General features: G+C 33.9%; 4 protein-coding genes across 4 annotated transcripts; all 4 read left to right on the forward strand.

Moving 5' to 3' along the window:
• Positions 1–432: 432 nt before the first annotated feature.
• Positions 433–4,666, forward strand: LOC140974238 (mitogen-activated protein kinase kinase kinase 3-like). Its single transcript, XM_073437591.1, has 11 exons — positions 433–1,118; positions 1,574–1,897; positions 2,024–2,111; positions 2,199–2,261; positions 2,349–2,509; positions 2,619–2,694; positions 3,032–3,091; positions 3,200–3,307; positions 3,402–3,638; positions 3,804–3,898; positions 4,068–4,666. The coding sequence occupies exons 1-11, from the start codon at positions 697–699 to the stop codon at positions 4,327–4,329; spliced, it is 1,896 nt and encodes a 631-aa protein (XP_073293692.1). The 5' UTR covers positions 433–696; the 3' UTR covers positions 4,330–4,666.
• Positions 4,667–7,401: 2,735 nt separating this feature from the next.
• Positions 7,402–8,971, forward strand: LOC140974240 (probable gamma-secretase subunit PEN-2). The gene is made up of 2 exons (XM_073437594.1): positions 7,402–7,744; positions 8,537–8,971. The coding sequence occupies exons 1-2, from the start codon at positions 7,447–7,449 to the stop codon at positions 8,695–8,697; spliced, it is 459 nt and encodes a 152-aa protein (XP_073293695.1). The 5' UTR covers positions 7,402–7,446; the 3' UTR covers positions 8,698–8,971.
• Positions 8,972–9,151: 180 nt separating this feature from the next.
• LOC140974239 (uncharacterized) lies at positions 9,152–12,031 on the forward strand. The gene is made up of 2 exons (XM_073437592.1): positions 9,152–11,120; positions 11,208–12,031. Exons 1-2 carry the CDS (start codon positions 10,961–10,963, stop codon positions 11,867–11,869), a joined length of 822 nt encoding a protein of 273 aa, XP_073293693.1. The 5' UTR covers positions 9,152–10,960; the 3' UTR covers positions 11,870–12,031.
• A 4,645-nt stretch (positions 12,032–16,676) lies between these two features.
• On the forward strand, positions 16,677–19,341 carry LOC140972343 (sugar transport protein 8-like). Its single transcript, XM_073434786.1, has 4 exons — positions 16,677–16,857; positions 17,164–17,483; positions 17,956–18,582; positions 18,665–19,341. The coding sequence occupies exons 1-4, from the start codon at positions 16,725–16,727 to the stop codon at positions 19,139–19,141; spliced, it is 1,557 nt and encodes a 518-aa protein (XP_073290887.1). The 5' UTR covers positions 16,677–16,724; the 3' UTR covers positions 19,142–19,341.
• The last annotated feature ends 356 nt before the right edge of the window (positions 19,342–19,697 follow it).

Consider the following 19,697-nt stretch of genomic DNA (forward strand, 5'->3'; position numbering starts at 1 on the left):
TACACGATAAATGTGAAACATATCAAAAAATTTATATACATATATATATGTATGTCTGAATTGATACAAGATGATTAGAATGACAATAAGCCACGTCATACAGCTGGTTCGATCCAACAACCGGCTGCCTCCCCCAACTGGCTGAGCTGTTTGTCACTGTTCCCTTTCCCATTGGCTTTTTTGTCCATCACTCTCCACTTATAATTGTACACATATAAAGATTTACCTGATACCATATGATATGTCAATCTTGTGTGAGATGAATATTATATTTAAATTATTAATAAAAAATATTATTTTTTATCATAAATATTATCATCGTACAAAAAAACTTATTATATATATATATATATATACACAAAAAATATACAAAAAATAAAATTAAATAAAAAACACCACCGCAAATTAAATACTTGTATAAATGTATATGTTGGGGAGAGAGGGAATTCAAGAAAATAGAAATGGGTCCTTTCTTCTTCAACTTGTCTTCTTCATAACCTCTTCTTTCCTCATATAAATTCAACCCAAAAATCCAATTTCCAGACTTCTTCTTCCTCTTTGTTTTTTACGCATGGAAGATAGGAGGTATACAGATAGCCAGCACACACAGACACCTACATAGGTGTGTAAATGTACACACACACACGTAGGTAAGCTTTATTCTGGTATTTTTACCTACCTTTTTCTGTGAAAAAAATGCCAGCTTGGTGGGATAAATTATCCGGCAAGAGCAAGGATTCGGAAACCAGGCCTGAGATTTCTTCGTCAGAGGGCTCATCACTGAAAAGTTTGAAGAAGGGGAGAGAAAATGGGAATAACAGAGACGGTAAAGCCAGGAGCTTTGACGAGGCTCTTGTTTTGAAACAATCGAGAAATTCTCCGAGAAGTAGTCGGGAGTTTTCCCCTGTGGGAGGAGGGTGTTCCGGGTTTTCGGGTTTCGATTCAGCTTCATCTTTGGAGAAGGGGCATCCTTTGCCTAGGCCTTTGGAATCGCCGACGGAGCATCCGGGTCATGTCCATGGCGTCGGGTTGGGGCACGGGTCTGCTTCTGCTTCCAGTGTTAGTTCATCTGCGTCGTCTGATGATCCAGCTCATGTTGCTGATATGGCTGGCTTAAGGTTTGTTGAATTTTCAGCTGGAGACTTTAGATTTTATTCTTGTTTTTTCATGAATGAAATCTTAATCTTGGATATGTTTAGTGGTTGGGTCTAATTTGATTCTTGGAGTTTTTGCATCAAGATTGAAAGTTTTGGTTCTTTTTGCTTATGGATCAATTTTTCTTGATTCGTTTCATAGCTCATACGATATCTTTTTGATTTAGGAATCTGGTAAAAAAGTCAATTCAATCAGGCTTGGGGTTGTTTTTTTATTGTGTTCTCTCTGGTTTTGTGTCTATCCTTGCTATACTAAGCCGTTGACTTATTAGGAAGAGTAAAACCAGAAACTCCAAGAATTAGATATCATAACGGTATTAACTCTATTAGTGTGCGTGATAAAATTCAGAAGGCCAATGAATTGCTATTATTTGTTTGAGTTTTGGTTATGCTTCAAAGAATTCCTGGTTATGTGGCAGAGGAAATGGGGAGAACAAAGTGTTAAGTCCGCTGTCACGGAGCCCAGGTAGAGGATCGTGGTGTATTATGGCTGTCACTTCACCTTTTCATGCTCGAATTAACGGTATTAACTTGGACTCGTCAAATGGTAGACTAGAAGATGTAAAAGGCGAGTGCCACAGGTTGCCCCTTCCACCTGGTACTCCTAACTGTCCTTCTGCATTACCTACTCCTCCAAGAAGTCCGGGGATACCAGAAAGCTCGGGTAGTAGTTCGTCAAAATGGAGGAAAGGGAGGCTTCTTGGAAGAGGCACTTTTGGTCATGTTTACCTCGGATTTAATAGGTAACGAAGATTCTAATGTCGTTACCATATGCACGTCTTTGAAAAAAAAATGGTTATATATTACTATATTTTATAGCTTATACCTTTTCGCATATTTATATTATCTTGTATTGTCTACGTTTGCAGTGAGAATGGGCAAATGTGCGCGATAAAAGAAGTTAGGGTGGTTTCAGATGATCAATCTTCAAAAGAAAGCCTCAAGCAACTGAACCAGGTACTTCGGATATTTTTTATTTTTCACGCATATATTTTGGCTTTTAACAGAGTGTTTTCTTTATGACATATTTGGTTATTGCAACAGGAGATAACTTTGCTTAGTCAGCTTTCACATCCAAATGTCGTTCAGTACTATGGAAGTGATCTGGTGCGAGTCAAATATTATTTTTGTTTTTAATCTAATACTGGCACTCAGACTCATGAACCTTGTAACGATGCCCCTTTTTTCTTCCAGAACGAAGAAAGGTTATCCGTTTATTTGGAGTATGTTTCGGGAGGTTCGATCCATAAACTATTGCAAGAATATGGACCTTTTGGGGAGCCTGTTATTCAAAATTACACCAGGCAGATTCTCTCAGGCCTCTCTTACTTACATGGAAAAAACACGGTTCACAGGTGACTCCCCACGCCTTCCCCTGATGCTAAGTATATTAATTTGCATGAAATATTGTGTGTGGGTTTTTCTTTTTTACTTTTTTTCTCCAATTTGGTCTCTTCTCTGCAGGGATATAAAGGGAGCAAACATTTTAGTGGATCCCAATGGAGAAATAAAACTTGCTGATTTTGGCATGGCAAAACATGTATGTATCTTCTTCCTTTTTTTCATTATTTATTCATCTGTCATATGAAATTAGACGCTATTTAATATTAACGATTTTTTTAAAGTAAACAGTTAGCTAAACATAGAACATTACGTGAACACAAATTGATTTCTTGAATTTTTTGGGCTGAAAACTGATCAACGATTGGTGGAATACGTCACATGATCCATAATATTGCGCCAAGTAAAACTGTTACAATGATGGTTGGAGTAATATTTTGGTATTTTTTTCTACAGATTTATGGATAATCTGAATAAAATTTTGGTTTTTTACTTTTATTTACACTCTAATGCAATTTTCCCTCGAAATTTTACAGATAACTGCTTGTTCGTCGATGTTATCCTTCAAAGGCAGCCCTTACTGGATGGCCCCTGAGGTTTCTCTCTCTCTCTCTCTGTATATATATATGATAGATAGATAGATAGATGAGGATTTTATTTTGTGCACTATTTTTTATAAGCAAGCATATTTTATTGCCCCTCAGGTTGTAATGAATACAAATGGTTACAGCCTTCCAGTGGATATTTGGAGTTTAGGATGCACGGTTCTTGAAATGGCAACATCGAAACCACCTTGGAGCCAATATGAAGGGGTTCGACTTTTAGATTCACGCTGTTGATTCCAAAATTGTTGACTTAACAATGAAATTACTGGATGTTAATAGTTCTGAATTTATTGTTTAACAGGTTGCTGCTATATTCAAAATTGGAAATAGTAGAGATGCCCCAGAGGTTCCTGATCACTTATCTGCCGATCTGAAAAGTTTGATAAGGATGTGTTTGCAGCGCGAACCATCTGCAAGGCCTACTGCATCTCAACTACTCTGTCACCCTTTTGTTAAAAACCAAACTACACAAAGAGCAACCAATGCCAATATAACCCGAGAAGCATTTCCTCGTGCCTTTGATGGGAGCCGCACTCCAGTAAATTTCCATCCTGTCAATTTCATTGCATCTTGGAAAGGATAGTTAAAACTGGTGCAAATTTCGTGGTTTTTTTTTTTTTTTTTTTTTTTTTTTTTTTTTTTTTTTTTTTTTTTTTTTTTTTTTTTTTTTTTTTTTTTAATGAACTTGTCTTCTTCTTAACAGACGGCCCTAGAGCTGCAGTCCAACAGAAAGAACAATTCTTTTGACAGAGATGACACATTGAGATTTGCAGTGCCGATAACCTTGATGACTCCGAGGTACACGATTTAACTCTTGAACTATTTGTTATTTTTGCATACATTGTGTGAGGGAAAATCCAGGATTCGGGAGATAAGGGCGTCATGTTGCTGGATTTGTTCTTCACCGTGCATATCACTGAATTAATATTGTCTTGAAGTAATTTCTAGTGTCTTATTATTTTTACAGGGAAAATGCACGAACCATAACGTCATTGCCCGTCTCTCCCACCTCGAGTCCATTACGACGAGATGCACCTGCGTATAGGAACTATTTCCTTTCTCCACCACCACACCCTTCTTATATGGTTGGTCGAAACAATCATAATTACAGTGAACACTCCGTCTTTCCGTACAGACAACCCAACTCGAGAAGCACGCTTGATCCATTTCTCGAAATGCCTCAATTTAGAGCTATAACCTCTAGATCCCCGACAAGAACCATGCCGTAGAATTTTAAATGATGCAAAGAATCTTTTTACCTGAAAAATCCATTTCCGCCTGTCTGGTCGAAGTACGTGAGAGTTGTCTGTGGCCGGAAGGATCCGGCCCAGTCTGGACTGGTTACGGTTTCATCTTATTTTGTAATCGCCATACTTCTTGATACTCCCCTGTAAATAGAATATAGATTTACTGTTGTCTGCTGTTGGAATGTAGATCATATGCTAATTAATCGCAACAATTATTGCTGAAGAGTATTATTTTCTCAGCCTTGGATTGAAGCATGGAGTCCTTTTTGATTTTGTGTTTGATCATATCAATATATGGATAACTCTGAACTTTGACTCTTCCATTTGACAATAAGATCTCGAATTTAGAACTAGAAGTTTTCGATAATAGTAGTTCTCTTGTGGCGATCTTACGGATAAGTTCTGTTCATATTTAAAATAGTAAATAATATTTTTACATAGATGATTCAAATAGGATATATATATCATAAAATTGACTCGTGAGACATTCTCATAAAATTTTTTATGTTTGGACAATTATAACAAAACTCAATAGATGATATTTGTATTATGTCTTACAAAAGTTTTTATGTTTCGTCCGAGACGGTCTCGCGGATAAATTCTGTCTATATTTATAATAATAAGTCATATTTTTTTTTATTGATGATCCAAATAAAAGATGTTTGTCACAAAATTGACTCATGAGATCATCTCAAAATTTTTTTATGTTCCTACAATTATGACAAAACTCAAAATATAATATTTGTGTTCTGTCTCATAAAAATTTTTGTATTTCAACAATTATAACAAAACTCCAGAAAAGATGATATTTACACTATAAATTGTTAAATAAACTTGAGTTTACTTTTTTAATCTCAAAATTACTTTTTTCATTCCATGGAAAATGACACTTTTAAAATATTATTTAACTCTTTTTTTTTATATATAAAAAGTCAATGTAAGTGCAAACAATCATATATTATTTTTTTAGGGACCGTTTGATTCGTGTGATAAAATAAGTAAATGATATATAATAAGAGTAATTATAAAATAAAAATTAAGATAAATAACACATCATGATAAATTATATGATGTTTGATATGATTTTAAATTGTTTGATTATTTTTGTTAATTATTAACTAAAATGCCCTCATCATATATTAATTAGTAATATATTCTTATAATGATTGAATAAATAAATAAAATTTCTAGAATTAATTGATTTAAAAAATTATAAATAAAATTAAAATATTATATTAATTATTAAATTTTCATTAATTTCAATTTCTGAAAAAAAACTAAAAAATCGATTAATATTATAGAAAATAATTAAAAATTGATAATAACATAAATATGCATTTATTGTGATAATTAAAATATTAATACAAATTTAAATATTAAATAATGGTTAATAACAATTATAATAATATGGTTAAAAATAATATAATAATAAAAATATGATCAATAATAATTAAATTATTTATAATATTAGTCAAATTAAAAATTATATTTAAATATTATTAAATTTTTAGAAATTATAATTATTTTAAACTTTAGGATATTAAAGAAAAATTTAAATTAATCAAATATCATTCATTCTCCCCCAAAAGATTATATAACTACCAACACGAGGATAATAATTAATGCAGTATGGGCTGAACGGGCCTATCACAATATTAATCATGCAGACCAAACACATGATAAGTGAATTATTAAAAATCAATCACCTCTTATCATGCACACAAAACAATGTCTTAATGCAAATTAAATTTAAGAATTCAAATCCTTGAAATCGAATATAAAATAAAATAAAATGCAAAAAATTTAATATCATGCATCAGTTATTAACGAATCGTTAATATTCTAACATTACTTACACCTCTTAACAAATTTTGTTTTTATCTGTAGATAGTTTATCAAGAAAGTAAAATATCATATGTTAATAAAAAATAATATTTTTATTTGTTTTAAGAATAAAACATAAATTATTTCCTCTATTCTTTCACTCTTATTTTCTGTCGCTCAAAAAGTTTAAATATATACACATGATACGTTTGCTTGCTATGATAAATATAAAATCATATCGATTTTTGATAAAAATTTGTATAAGACGGTCTTACGGGTCGTATTTTGTGAGATATATATCTTATTTGGATCATCCATGAAAAAGTATTACTTTTTATGTTAAGAGTATTACTTTTTATTGTGAATATCGGTAGGATTAACCCGTATCACAGATAAAGATTCGTGAGACCGTCTCACAATAGACATACTCTCAATTTTTTATTTCATGTTTCTTTATGACCTTTACTAACTTGTAAATCTTATCTATATTTATCTAATTTAGACTTTAAAACTTAATGATTTATCACTAATAAAATGTATTATAAATAATTATTTTTAATCAATATTGTTTCTAACCGATGAAAAATTAAACTAATATACTTTTTCAAAAAATAATATATTAAAAATTCTTTTTAAAAAATTATAAAACATGAATAAAAAAACTTAGGATATTATTTAATACATTTCATTTGATTTTATCCTTATTCATGAATTTCTTTAGTCAGTTTAGTAATTTTTATTTTTTTAAAAAATAAATAATATGTATACCTAATAATTTTGATAAATTAAAGTACCTTACATGTGAATTAATAAAGATTTACGTTATTCAATAAAATCACAACCGTCAATTTTACAAATACAAAATAAAATAAGATTATTTATTATAGGCCAATGACAAAATTATAACTCGTCACTTAATCATAAAATTGATACATTTTATTGATCATCCATAATTATTTCAGGTCCTATAATATGATGTTAAAAATAGATCGGATATTCAACCTTTTAAAAATCAGTTTATTTGATGTCGATTACAAAATTTTACCACACAAAATTTTAGAGCTATAACCTATCCTCGTATATTATCTCATCTACAAACCAAAATGTTCATAATATTATTAATAATTAGTTTTTTAAAAGTTACATAATAAATAATTATTTATATCTATTTTTCCTTAAAATAATTCAAAAAAAAAAAGAAATAAAAATTGATAAAGAAAAATTTACATCTAATCAGCTACCCAGCAAAGTGGAAAAGTGGTGATAGTTGATACCATGGAAAACGAATCGAGGAATCCTCTCCCCGTAAGACAACCTAATCCCGCCGCCGCCCCCGTCGCGGCGGATGTCGGCAACTCGTCGCCCTCGTCTTCCAGAAGATCTGTACGGGCCGAATGGCCCACTATCGATGGCCCGCTCGGCCTGTCACATGATGAATCGCTTACCTACGCCCGAAGATTCTTCAAGTGGGGTTTTTTCTGCCTGCCGTTCCTCTGGGCCGTGAATTGCTTCTACTTCTGGCCACTCCTTCGCCGCCCACACTCTCGTCATTCGGACCCCCTTCTCCGTCGCTGTAAGTTCTTGTTTTCAAGGATTTGGAGGCAGCATTTTACTCGTTTTAGATATATTTAAGAATGTTATATTGTTTTATTTGAAACAATCTTGACTTTCTTGCGATGATATTTGTGAAGTTCTTTCATGTTGCCATTGAGAGCTACACCTGAAATCTCAAGAGCTTTGACTTATCTTTCTAATCGTTTGAATGTAAAAATGTCTCTTGCGGGCTTCATAAACCAAATTTTACCTGTGTGGAGCTACATAATCTGAAAACCAAACATTTTTCATCAACTGAGAAAAGACGTTGTATACTGGAAACAAAATCCAGAGAAAAGAATGAAATGGACTACCAGTTATCACCTCAAGGCAGTACAAAAAGAGCTGCCTGATCTTTTGTGAGGTTGCCTTGACTGATGTAGTGATGTTAATGATGCACAGACAAGCATACATTTGAATAGCATCCATATTAATTCATTTTCCGTGAACCGTGAGGCACCACACCCCATTTTTGCCTTCTCATGCCTCATTTGTACACGACTGTCACGTGACTATTAAAATCCCATTTTCCTTATGATTGTTTACCTGGCCTGGAGTCTGAATTTGTCACGTGGAAAGTGTAAAATCTTCCTCACTGTTATCATCATATGTCTGGTAAAGGAAACCCAATAATTTTCCTCTATATAAATTCAGTGTTTGACATTTTCTGTAATTGCTCTGTTGCACTTAAGAGCCTGTAGCTTTGGTAATTCAATTTTGTAAGTTGGCTTTCAAGTTATTCTAAATATAATGCATTTCCTCCTTTCCGCAGATCTTGTTGGGTCTGTAATTGGTTTTCTGGTGTTCACGGCTATTCTAACCTCTTGGGCCCTTACTTTTGCCATTGGAGGGGAGCATCTGTTTGGCTATGTTTGGGATAATTTGGTAATGTACAACGTTGCCGACAGATATGGATTGACGGGATGGATTTAGATCTATGCCTAACTGCTGTCTCTGTCATTAATATCATGAATAAAGTATGTATTCCTTCTGAGAATAATTTGATGCTAATATTTGGTTGCTGGATTGTTGTACCCTACGAAAAAAGTATCCATTACAGTTTCTGTTGGTGGAGTTTATATTTTGTGTAGTGCTTTTGATGGTGATAACATATGTTGTACGGTCAGAGTGTATGGGATCATGGAAATGATGCCAACTTTGAGCTCTTATCCCAAAGTGAATATTTATCAGAAAACCAATCATGAAATGTATAAGACCCCAAAATGTACAAAAACCTATGAAGGTGGTGGATCGTGGAGACTGTTAAATTGATCTGTTTGTTTTGAGAGGAACTTGGATCTTTGAGTGATTTTAATGCCCCTAAAGTGATTTAGAAGCTTATTATCTTCATGGTTATAGAGATTAACCCATAACCATATGTGAAACAAATATAAAGATACAATAACAGCTAGGATAAAAAAGTGTAAAGAATGACGTCTTCTAAGTTCTAATCATGACCAATTTACACCACTTAACTAGCGAAGTGATTTTCAAAATAACTGGGAAGAAACAATTGAACAATGGCGTTTACATAAAAGCTTCTTAGAACAAGTTATTGAATCCCTAATTCACAATCGATCCGACATTACCAAATTGCTCAATTCAGACAACTTCTTGTTAGCATCCTGCATCTCTTTTTCACTTGATAATATTGTAAAAAATTGATCAACAACTGGTGAATCATTGGCACTTTATTTTTCACCTATACACTATGAAAATATTTCTTGTTTTTATCTCAGAATTGTATGAATCCCTTCAATCTAATGAACTTTTCTTTGGCCATCACTAATTGATCAGATTTGTAGATTGGCATATATATGGTAGTGATCTACAAAAGCAAATACTTGTTAGTGTTACCACCTGTATGTGGTCTACTCGTCAGTTAATCTTTGGCACTGGTTTGTTGAATATCAGTGTAAACATGAGGTGGCATGCAAGACATCTTCATTTTCAAGTATTGCAGTTTAAGGCATCATAGGGAGTTATTTTCTATTTGTTCTACGAAATAACATTTTATGCTTTTGTTTTCCTTAAGGTTTCACCTTTTGAGACACAACTTGCGGTGTTGAACAGGCCTTGGCAACTTAACCATAATATTTTTCCGTCCCATGTGAGAAAGTAATGTTTTACCAAATTGTGTGATGGGACAAATCCAGAGAAATGGAGTAGAATATTCATTGGTGTTTGGGGGTTGATTATTTAACGGAATGAAAAATAAAGAACTTAAGTAAACAAAGAATAGTAAATGACATTGTATCTGGTTTAGATAAATCTGTTATTACCCTAGAATCAATCTGGTTAACTGTTCAGTTTTCAGTTGGTCAGCTTGTTTTTTGGGTGAGTGCCATCCTAACACAGGTTTGGAGTTACATTTATTTACTAAACTGGCATATTGTTTAATTTTGATAAATATATGTTCTTCTTTCTATTTTTTACAAGAGCAACCATAGATGTCACTGGATGACTGGAAGCGCCAAAAGAGGGAAATAATTAAAGACTCTCAATATCACGAAGAGTTTATGGTGCTGTGTACCTTTGTACTCAGCTATCTTAGAAGACTAGATGTTTGTATCGTAACCCACTTTTGTTGGAATATATGTGGCACAGTTGACACAGCCCTTGATCTAGTGGCCTGCATATCTTGGTGATCTACTAGTCTTCCTCAATAGAAATAATGTGCCGGTTAATATCAGAGAAGTTCCTCAAACTCTCTTCGCACTTGTTAGAAAGATGGAAACTCACATCATCTTGACTATTCACATCTATCAACTTACATTTATCGAGTCAAGGAAAAAAAACTTGCAATTATGATTAAGAGGGAAAAACACACGTTCTTTTGAATTCATTTTCACATTACTTTTTAGCATTGTTTTAGCAAATATTCTCTTCGCCTGTCTTTCTTTTTATTTTTAAATACTTGACCTCGTATCGACACGTGGAAAAGAGATATCGAGGGCGTTGGACAATAAATGTGTTTACGTTACGGCTGGAGTTTGGTGAATATTAGGTGGCGGATTCGGTCAATGTAATCACATCGACAAAATCAGTTTCACTTTAATAATCTGATTCAAATTAATAAAATCTCACCTCTCATACATCCATGATAGTTGTTTCTGTACCCTATTTATATCTCGGTGCGGGCTGCCTGATGGGAGAACCCATGGAATAGGGCTCGATAATATATGCTTTTCTGGCAATGGAGGACTCTAGAACAGGGAATGGGGCAAACAAAAAGAAGTTTACATGCAGCAAATTTCATTGGAAGCCTGAAGAAGATGTACTGCTGACAAGTCTTGTCCAAAGGTTTGGTCCCAGCAATTGGGAACTCATTGCAAAACACTTCCCAGGAAGAACAGGTTTCCATATCCATTCTCTGTGAAATTAAATATCCTTCCAATTTCGTAACTAAAAATTACAGCTTGTCCATTTTATTTTAATCACAGGGAAGAGTTGTCGCTTAAGGTGGGTGAATCAATTGGATCCCGAAATTGTTAAGACGCCGTTTACTGTAGAGGAGAAGCGAAGGCTTCTTGAACTTCATCAATGCTATGGAAACAAATGGGCAATTATTTCTAAACATTTAGATGGCCGAACAGATAATCAAGTGAAGAATCAGTACCATGTAATTATTGGAAGCCGGACTATTAGAGCCTCTAGCCCACCTTCTAGTGACAACCCAGAAGACACTCCTAAAGAAGAATCTATGAATTTGTCTCACTTTGAGAATGTATCATCAATGGAACCTGGTTCTCAATTTTCAAATGTTTCCTATAACATAGACAACAAAAGTGGCCTTGATCCACTTTCTGATGTTACTCCTTATAGGGTTGAGTTGCCGTTTATTGACAGCGGACCTTCTATGTATGGCAAGGATGAAATGTGGTTTGCAACAAGTGGCTCAAATCCGGGCATGATTGATCCTCGTTCTTTTGACAACGCTAATCTAGGATATATCGGTTCTGATCAGAACACAATCTGGGACGACGAGATGAATTCTGATGTTAGCTATACTGAACTCTTGAATCTTCCTACAGTAACTCCTCCCCATCAAGGATATGTCAAAGATCCTCAATTCATAGACTTTTTTGGGCTTGAAAATCCTTGATAAATTCGCTTTCGTACTTTCTTTTTATGAGTGTGTTTGTGTGTTGTTTTAATAATTAAATGAGCACATCAGGAAGTGCCACCCTGTTTGAATTTGTGTTTTGAGTCAGTCTGTCGTTGATTTGGGTCTGTTCGAGTTAATAAAACTGTTTCCTTTTCCCTATTTCTGTCTTGGCTCTATCTGGGTTTTACTACTTTCATGTAAGCAATATTTGCTTGATTTCCCATGTTGTAAGATGCTACATTCTCACAGGCCTGCGGAGACCGATTAATGACACTAGTAAGCGGGATCGAACCAGATTTCGATGTACCCTGTCAGCTGTTCTTTAACTGGTCCATTTGTATCGACCACACCGGCTAGTCCATCCGTTGAGAGGCATTTGTGACATAATAATTCCTAGGAAAATATAATTTGGTATCGGAAATTTCTTTGACAAAGACAAGATTGTTGTCAAATGAGGCCGTGGGCCAAAATAATGCTGCAACATTCATTAACTCAACTCGAAGTTATAATCGGAACACAAAAATACTACAATTTTGACTTCTCCAATTCAAGAATTCACTTTCATCAAATCCAAGAAAATCAAACGTATCTATGATGTGAACACCGACATGCTGAAAATATTGCATATAAATTAGGAATCAAAAAATAAAGTGAAACAACAGAATTTGTCATAACTTAATAAAACAAATATTAATTTTGCTGGGACATCTTGTGAACAATACATGAATGATATGGAACAGTTAGATCAAATGGCGCCATAGGTCTCAGTTGCATTTCATCTGTTGAAACATAGTTCCAAGACCGATCCTGGACTAGTTCCGATCACGATTCTTACGGACCCGATTAAGATGGTTCCGAATCCATTTTGAAGTACCTCAATCCGATTCAGTGTCAGAGGTCATGTACTGATTAACTTCTAATTAATTTGGTGAATCGCAGTTAAAATTACAATTATATCATCGTAATATAATTTTATTTATGATTTTTTTAAAATTTTATTAAAATAATATTTATTTTTAAATCTTTGAATCATATGTTTTTTTTTAAATATTTTTCAGTTCAATCCAAACTTCATCAATATATTTAATTTTTAAAAGATTAAACACAACGCGTGCAAATAATACTAATATAAATGAAATTTCAAACTAAAGAAATATTGATTTTCCAAATCTTCATTTTATCAATCTCAACAAAATATTTCAAAAATCCACTCAATATCTAATTTTTCAAATATCTTGCAATATGTTCAAAAATCTCCAAGAAATAAATATGCACAATATTTTCAAAATCTCCAGGAAATAAATACGCAAAATATTTTCAAAATCACATAAATATTCTTTAAATCTATTCAAACTTGTCCAAAAATAATTTTATTGAAAAATTTGCGACCAAATATTTTCAATTTTTCTTATTTCAAATAAATCACAAAAAATAAAGCAAAATAAAAAACTTTTAAAAAAATATTGTCCAACATAGTACGCAAACAATGTGTTTTTCTTATCATCACACTATTATTGTGGTGTATCACAAAAACTCCTGTGAAACGGTTTCACGGGTCAATTTTGTGAAACATATATTCTATATGTGTCATCCACGAAAAAATATTACTTTTTATGTCGTATATATTAATTTTTATTGTAGATATGGACATGAGTAATCCGTCTCACGAATAAAGATCCGTGAGACCGTCTTATGAAAGACCTACTCGTGGTGTATTACCGTGACTATACTTTTTATATCTCACAATTTTTTCCCATGCAAAATTATGAATAGGGGTAAAGAATTTGAATGGTCAAGATGAATAAAATCGTCTTGCTGCAAATTAGGGCTTAGAGTGAAGTCATACGATGTTGGATCTCTGGACCTATGTGTTTAATTGAGATGTTTTGTACATTTTCTCACTAATGTCGTGGTTTATTTATATATTTATTTAACGCTACCTATGTCCTATCCGGTAAAACCTCGGGTCAATGCCTGCAAACCACCTAGTCAGTTAAACTACACTGGCAAACTATGTGCGACAGGCTTACCCAAGAAAGTATTGGTAAGGAGAATCGAATTCCTGAACAATGGTTAATCATCCACCTCCTCTACCAACTCGGACACCCTCCCAGGGACAATGTTGTAGTTTATTTTATTTTGATGTTTTGATTCTCCTCCTGGCATGATTGTGTTTGAGTATCTTCGTAACTAATTTAAACTACAAAAGCTGCATAATCTATATCAGAAGTTTGTATCAATGACCTGCTTTCAACTCCCCACCCATTGATCTAGGTGTTTGTATTGTATTACGATACCCGTTATCGACGTTGTTCCGGGTGTTTTCCTATATTTTTTTGGTGGCTCATGTATAAGGGATTTTTGCCTGATTAATCCTAGGGGAAGAATGATATCCCTGTAGGTTAATTTGTCTCCCATATAAATTCGAATTCGGTCATAGTCTATGCTTTTGGAACTGACTCTCATTTAATTTTTATCACTCGCTAAGATTTGAACTCGTGACCCTTACGTTATCCTTCAAATGCTTTATCCGTGTTTTCTCTTATGTTTAACGTTGTCATTCTTGAATTTCGATGTTTGTTTTTAATGTTTCTTTTACCTGCCTTTCAGAGAAAATAAATGAAAATAATATTCATTGAGAATTAGATCTTGAAAATATAAAATAACCACGTTGGTGTTACGTGTTTTTTGTATTTACTTTTCATGTGTTAAAATTATTTTAATTATAATTTTTTTGTTAAGGGATCCAACCCTTTTAAGCATGCATTCGATATCACTTTGCAATATTGACACACCATTTGGCTTATCGATTGGCTCTTTGTTGCAAAACCCTCGAGGATGCTTTGGCAAGCTTATTTTTCTTATCGGACTCGAGGAAAAAAACATTGAAATCCCATTATAAAAAGTTTATGACACGAAACCAGATATATTGAAAACAACACTTATTTTATATTCACATGATATATCCGATTTGTAGGCATAGTTGAATATTGCAACCACTTCGAATTGAATGTTAAAGAGAAGACACAAATATACAATTGAGGGTATTCGAGTAACAGTGTCCTTCGAACAACTCCCAAGAAACATGTCCTAAAAGGTTTCATTAAGCCTCTCTTAATCTCGCTTAATCTTGAAGCTTCATTAAAATGTTTCGCTTTGGCCAAGAGCGATCAAATATAGATTGACCATATTAAGTGTCATTCAATAAGCTTAAATGCGATTTTTTAAAAAATGAAATTGATGAATAAGAAGAAGATGAAACACAAATTAGTGATTTTATTAGTAAGTGATACTAGCAATATACAACCATACTTAATAATGATTAAATATAACTTTTTTAAAGCAAGATGGATGGACAAGTGTCACGTCCCGGGTCCGGGCTTGCATGACTGCACAATAGGCTCCTATAACAACTATTTCGTATTCGTCTTCGCTTTACGAAAATATGAAAATGATTAACCCAAGTTGCTATAGAAGTCCATTGTAACCAATTAAAAACTCATTTTAAATCTTTAATTTTTAAGATGTGGGACTAGAGGTATCACAATCACCCCTCCTTCATAATGCGACGTCCTCATCGCGGCCTGACCACTCGATCCACCAGTGCCGAGAATCTAAAGATGGCTCCCACCCACGTAGCACTTTGCCCCGCATAGCACTTATTTCTCGGTGTTCCATGCCAGTGACCGGCTCTGATACCATTCTATCATGCTCCGGATCCGGCCTGCATGACTGCACAATGAGCACCTATAGCAAGTACTTCGTATTCATCATCGTTTTACGAAAATGATTAACTCAAGTTGTTATAGAAGTCCATTATAGCCCATTATAAATTCATTTTAAATATTTAATTTTTAAGATGTGAGACTAGAGGTATCACGTCACATAAATTGTATGATCCAAACACCAAAGTTCCCATTACCTTGCGACAAAATTTGTACAAACTAGGAATCAATTCAAATTCTAAGGATTAAAATAGAGTCTGGCCAACGAGATCCAGACTACGAGCAAATTTTTGAAGTTTATTATATATGCATATGATATGACTTGTAACCGACATTATGTAATAAAAAATAATTTGAGTCACCATTTGGCTTACTGATTATCTGTATGTCAGAAAAATCCTGTACGGTCCGATTTTATGTTGTATCAGGAGATCTTTTAAAGATAGACGAGAGTCATTGGGTCCATCTATGTTTCTTAATATGATTGTCTATCCAATGATCTACCTCTAAATAGGACAGAGAATAACATAGGATCATGTTAAACTTTTTTCTGTGTTTCAATAATTTGTTCACTTCAACGAAAGAGAAAATATACAAGCATTGTAATTTTATATAAATTAAAAAAGATACACCAATAATTATCCTATCATCTTTGAAAACTTAATGAACAAAACTCAAAATTAAAATTTTCATTGTTATTGTTGCTCTTATTAATATTATCTTGTAAGAATACTTCCACGCATGTAAATCACAAATTAAGGGGAAAAAATCAGACCCAATAGAATTAAAACTAAATATCCTATAATTAAGTTAGCTGGGTTATATATTAATGGTGGATAATTGATGTAATAAAAATAATAACAATAACAGAATAACTATTGTATATAACTACCTCAATCCAGTATTTTCACTAATTTATTTAAATTTAATATCTTATCTCCAGGATTTTTAAGTTGATTAATTNATCCTAATCCTAATAGGATTCTTTGTTCTGTAAATTGTTATATATATGCGATGCTTTGTTCTAAACACCGCAACTTTGATCATCTTCTCCTAACTTTGATCTTCTCCTCCTCTTCCCCGACTGAATCATTAAACTTTTCCTTAAAAAAGCAATACAATTCTCGATGGCGCCACCAGTTTTCGTGGATGAGAAGGGCGGAGATTCCTTTCCGGCAAAGTTGACTAAGCAAGTCGTCGTTTGTTCCATCATAGCAGCCTTTGGAGGTCTCATGTTTGGCTATGATATCGGTATATCAGGTGCGGCATCACGATTTTACATAATTGTTTTAATGCAAATTTGTTCTTTGTTGAAGAAATCGAATCAAGATCACAAATCCCACATAGAATTTTAGTTCATGAATCCAACTTCAAGAAACGGACTGATCAAACATATGATGTTTACAAGATTCCTTTTCTTGTTCTGATTTTCTTCAAGACCCCGAAACTATATATTATGATTAATCTTGCAATCTTTATATTTTCTTTAAAATCTTGAGATAATATTTTCATAAACAAATTTATATGTAAATAATATATGATAACACATGAATCAATTTCATGCAGGAGGAGTAACATCTATGGATAGTTTCTTGCTGAAATTCTTCCCCGTGGTGTACGAAAAGAAGCACAGAGCGAAAGAAGATAACTACTGCAAATATGACAATCAGATGCTCCAACTATTCACATCGTCTCTGTACTTAGCAGCGGTGGTGTGCAGCTTCTTCGCGTCGTTTTGCTGCAAGAAGTTCGGGCGGAAGCGCACCATGCAGATGGCGGCGACCTTCTTTTTCGTTGGAGTCATCCTCAACGCCGTCGCAGTCAATCTCCCTATGCTCATCGTCGGTCGCCTTTGTCTAGGTGCCGGAGTTGGGTTTGGAAATCAGGTATAATATTCTTATATATTTAAAATTAGCGACAATAATTTTTCGTCCAATTTATTTTAAAAATTGTGGCAATAAAATATAAATTAATATTTGTTGTATCTATTCCTATATATTGAACGTGACAATATTTTTTTTATATAATTATTCTCTCTATTCTTCTTCGACATCATGTTAATTAAGTTTATCTGTCTCTTTTTATAATATTTATCAAATATAATTTGTTGCTAGCTACTAAATATTTAGATCTTAAATTTAATTCTCTTTATTATTATTATTATTATTATTATTTTCTCCATCCCTTGGCCGACTTGAATTAGAAGTAATTAATTGTCTTGGATTTGATAAACACTTGAATTTTTATTTTATTTTTTCACTTTTTTTTGTATTTTTTTTAAATTTTAAAAAAATATCCTTTTGTTTAATTTGTTGAAATAATTAGATATTGAGAATATTTATAAATTTTGAAATGCAGGCAGTGCCACTATTTATATCAGAAATTGCACCAGCAAGGTACAGAGGAGGCCTAAACATATGCTTCCAAATGCTGATCACAGTAGGCATTTTGATAGCAAATCTAGTCAACTATTTTACATCCAAAATGCTCACTTATGGCTGGAGGATATCACTTGGTGGTGCTGCATTCCCGGCCATTTTCCTCGGCTTAGGATCCCTTCTGATCGTCGAGACACCCACGAGCCTGATCGAGCGTGGCCACACGGATGAGGGTTTAAGGGTACTAAAGAAAATCCGAGGCGTAGAAGACGTGCAAGAAGAGTATACTGCAATCTTTCGTGCCACAGAGGCTGCGAAAAAGATCGAGAACCCTTTTAAAAACTTGTTTAAAAGATCCAGTATTCCTCAACTTTTCTGTGGAACGATACTGCAAGTTTTCCAGCAGTTTACCGGGATCAATGTGATCATGTTTTATGCCCCTGTGTTGTTTCAAACTATTGGGCTCGGGTCAGATGCTTCGTTACTATCAGCTGTGGTTACAGGTTCTGTGAATTCGGGCTCCACTTTGGTTGCAATATTCGGTGTCGATAGGTTTGGAAGAAGGGCCCTACTCATCGAGGCTGCAATCCAAATGCTTGTTTCTCAGGTATATACTCAAGATTGTAACATCATAAATCTATAATAATAACTATACTAAGAATGAGATTCTTACATGCCTTTTTATGCAGTGTATCACAGGAGTGATTCTCGCCAGCCAATTGGGCTCAACAAATGCTATATCCAAACTATACGCGTACATAGTAATGGCCTTGATCTGTGTCTTTGTCTCGGGTTTCGCCTGGTCGTGGGGTCCCCTCGGCTGGTTGATCCCGAGTGAGATATTCCCGTTGGAGACACGGACTGCAGGCTTTTTCTTTGCAGTCAGCACGAACATGATCTGCACATTCATAATTGCTCAAGCTTTCTTGACGATGCTTTGCCATATGAGGTCGGGTATCTTCTTCTTTTTCGCTGCCTGGATCGTTGTTATGGGATGTTTCGCCAAATTCTTGTTACCTGAAACCAAAGGAGTTCCCATAGATGAGATGAACGAGAGAGTCTGGAAAAAACACTGGTTCTGGCATAGGTTCTTCACGGATGAAGAAGGTGACCAATCTTGTGCGGAGAAAGAGCTCAAATTACAAGTTACCAAAGACGAAGTTTGATTTAGTTCATTTTTTGTTTGGTTTTTGGTTGTTTACTTCTTAGGATTAATGTTTAGATTTTTTGTTTGGCTTGGATGTTTTAGTTCTTATGACTGATATTTAGATTTTTTCTTAGGATTGGAGTTTATATTTTGCTTTATTACGCTGGATCTCTCCCTTAGTTTGATTATTCCAATTAAATACTAAATAGTTTTTCGTTTGCTCTTTCTTTACATCAGCTTCAATAACCGATTACTTGGATCATTTCAAACTTTTCATAATATTTGGTGTAATATCTTCTACTGTCCAACTTTTGCATTTAGTGAGCTGAGAAGGTTATCGAAACACGGTGTGTGCACGACGAGAGGCAAAGTAAACTACCCCATAACTAGTAGCTAATTGTAAAAGATATCAAATACTATTCCATAGATTTTTTCATGAATGCCTGCATCAAAGAATGCAGCAAAAGAAGCTACATTGTATCGAAGATTATTTTACCTATTATATACATTTGGACGTCAATTTATCATGGAAAATCAGGAGGGTAGTCCTGCTGATACTTTTCCACCGTCTCTCT

The sequence above is a fragment of the Primulina huaijiensis genome, chromosome 3 (assembly GCF_012295235.1).
Source record: "Primulina huaijiensis isolate GDHJ02 chromosome 3, ASM1229523v2, whole genome shotgun sequence".
NCBI lineage: Eukaryota > Viridiplantae > Streptophyta > Magnoliopsida > Lamiales > Gesneriaceae > Primulina > Primulina huaijiensis.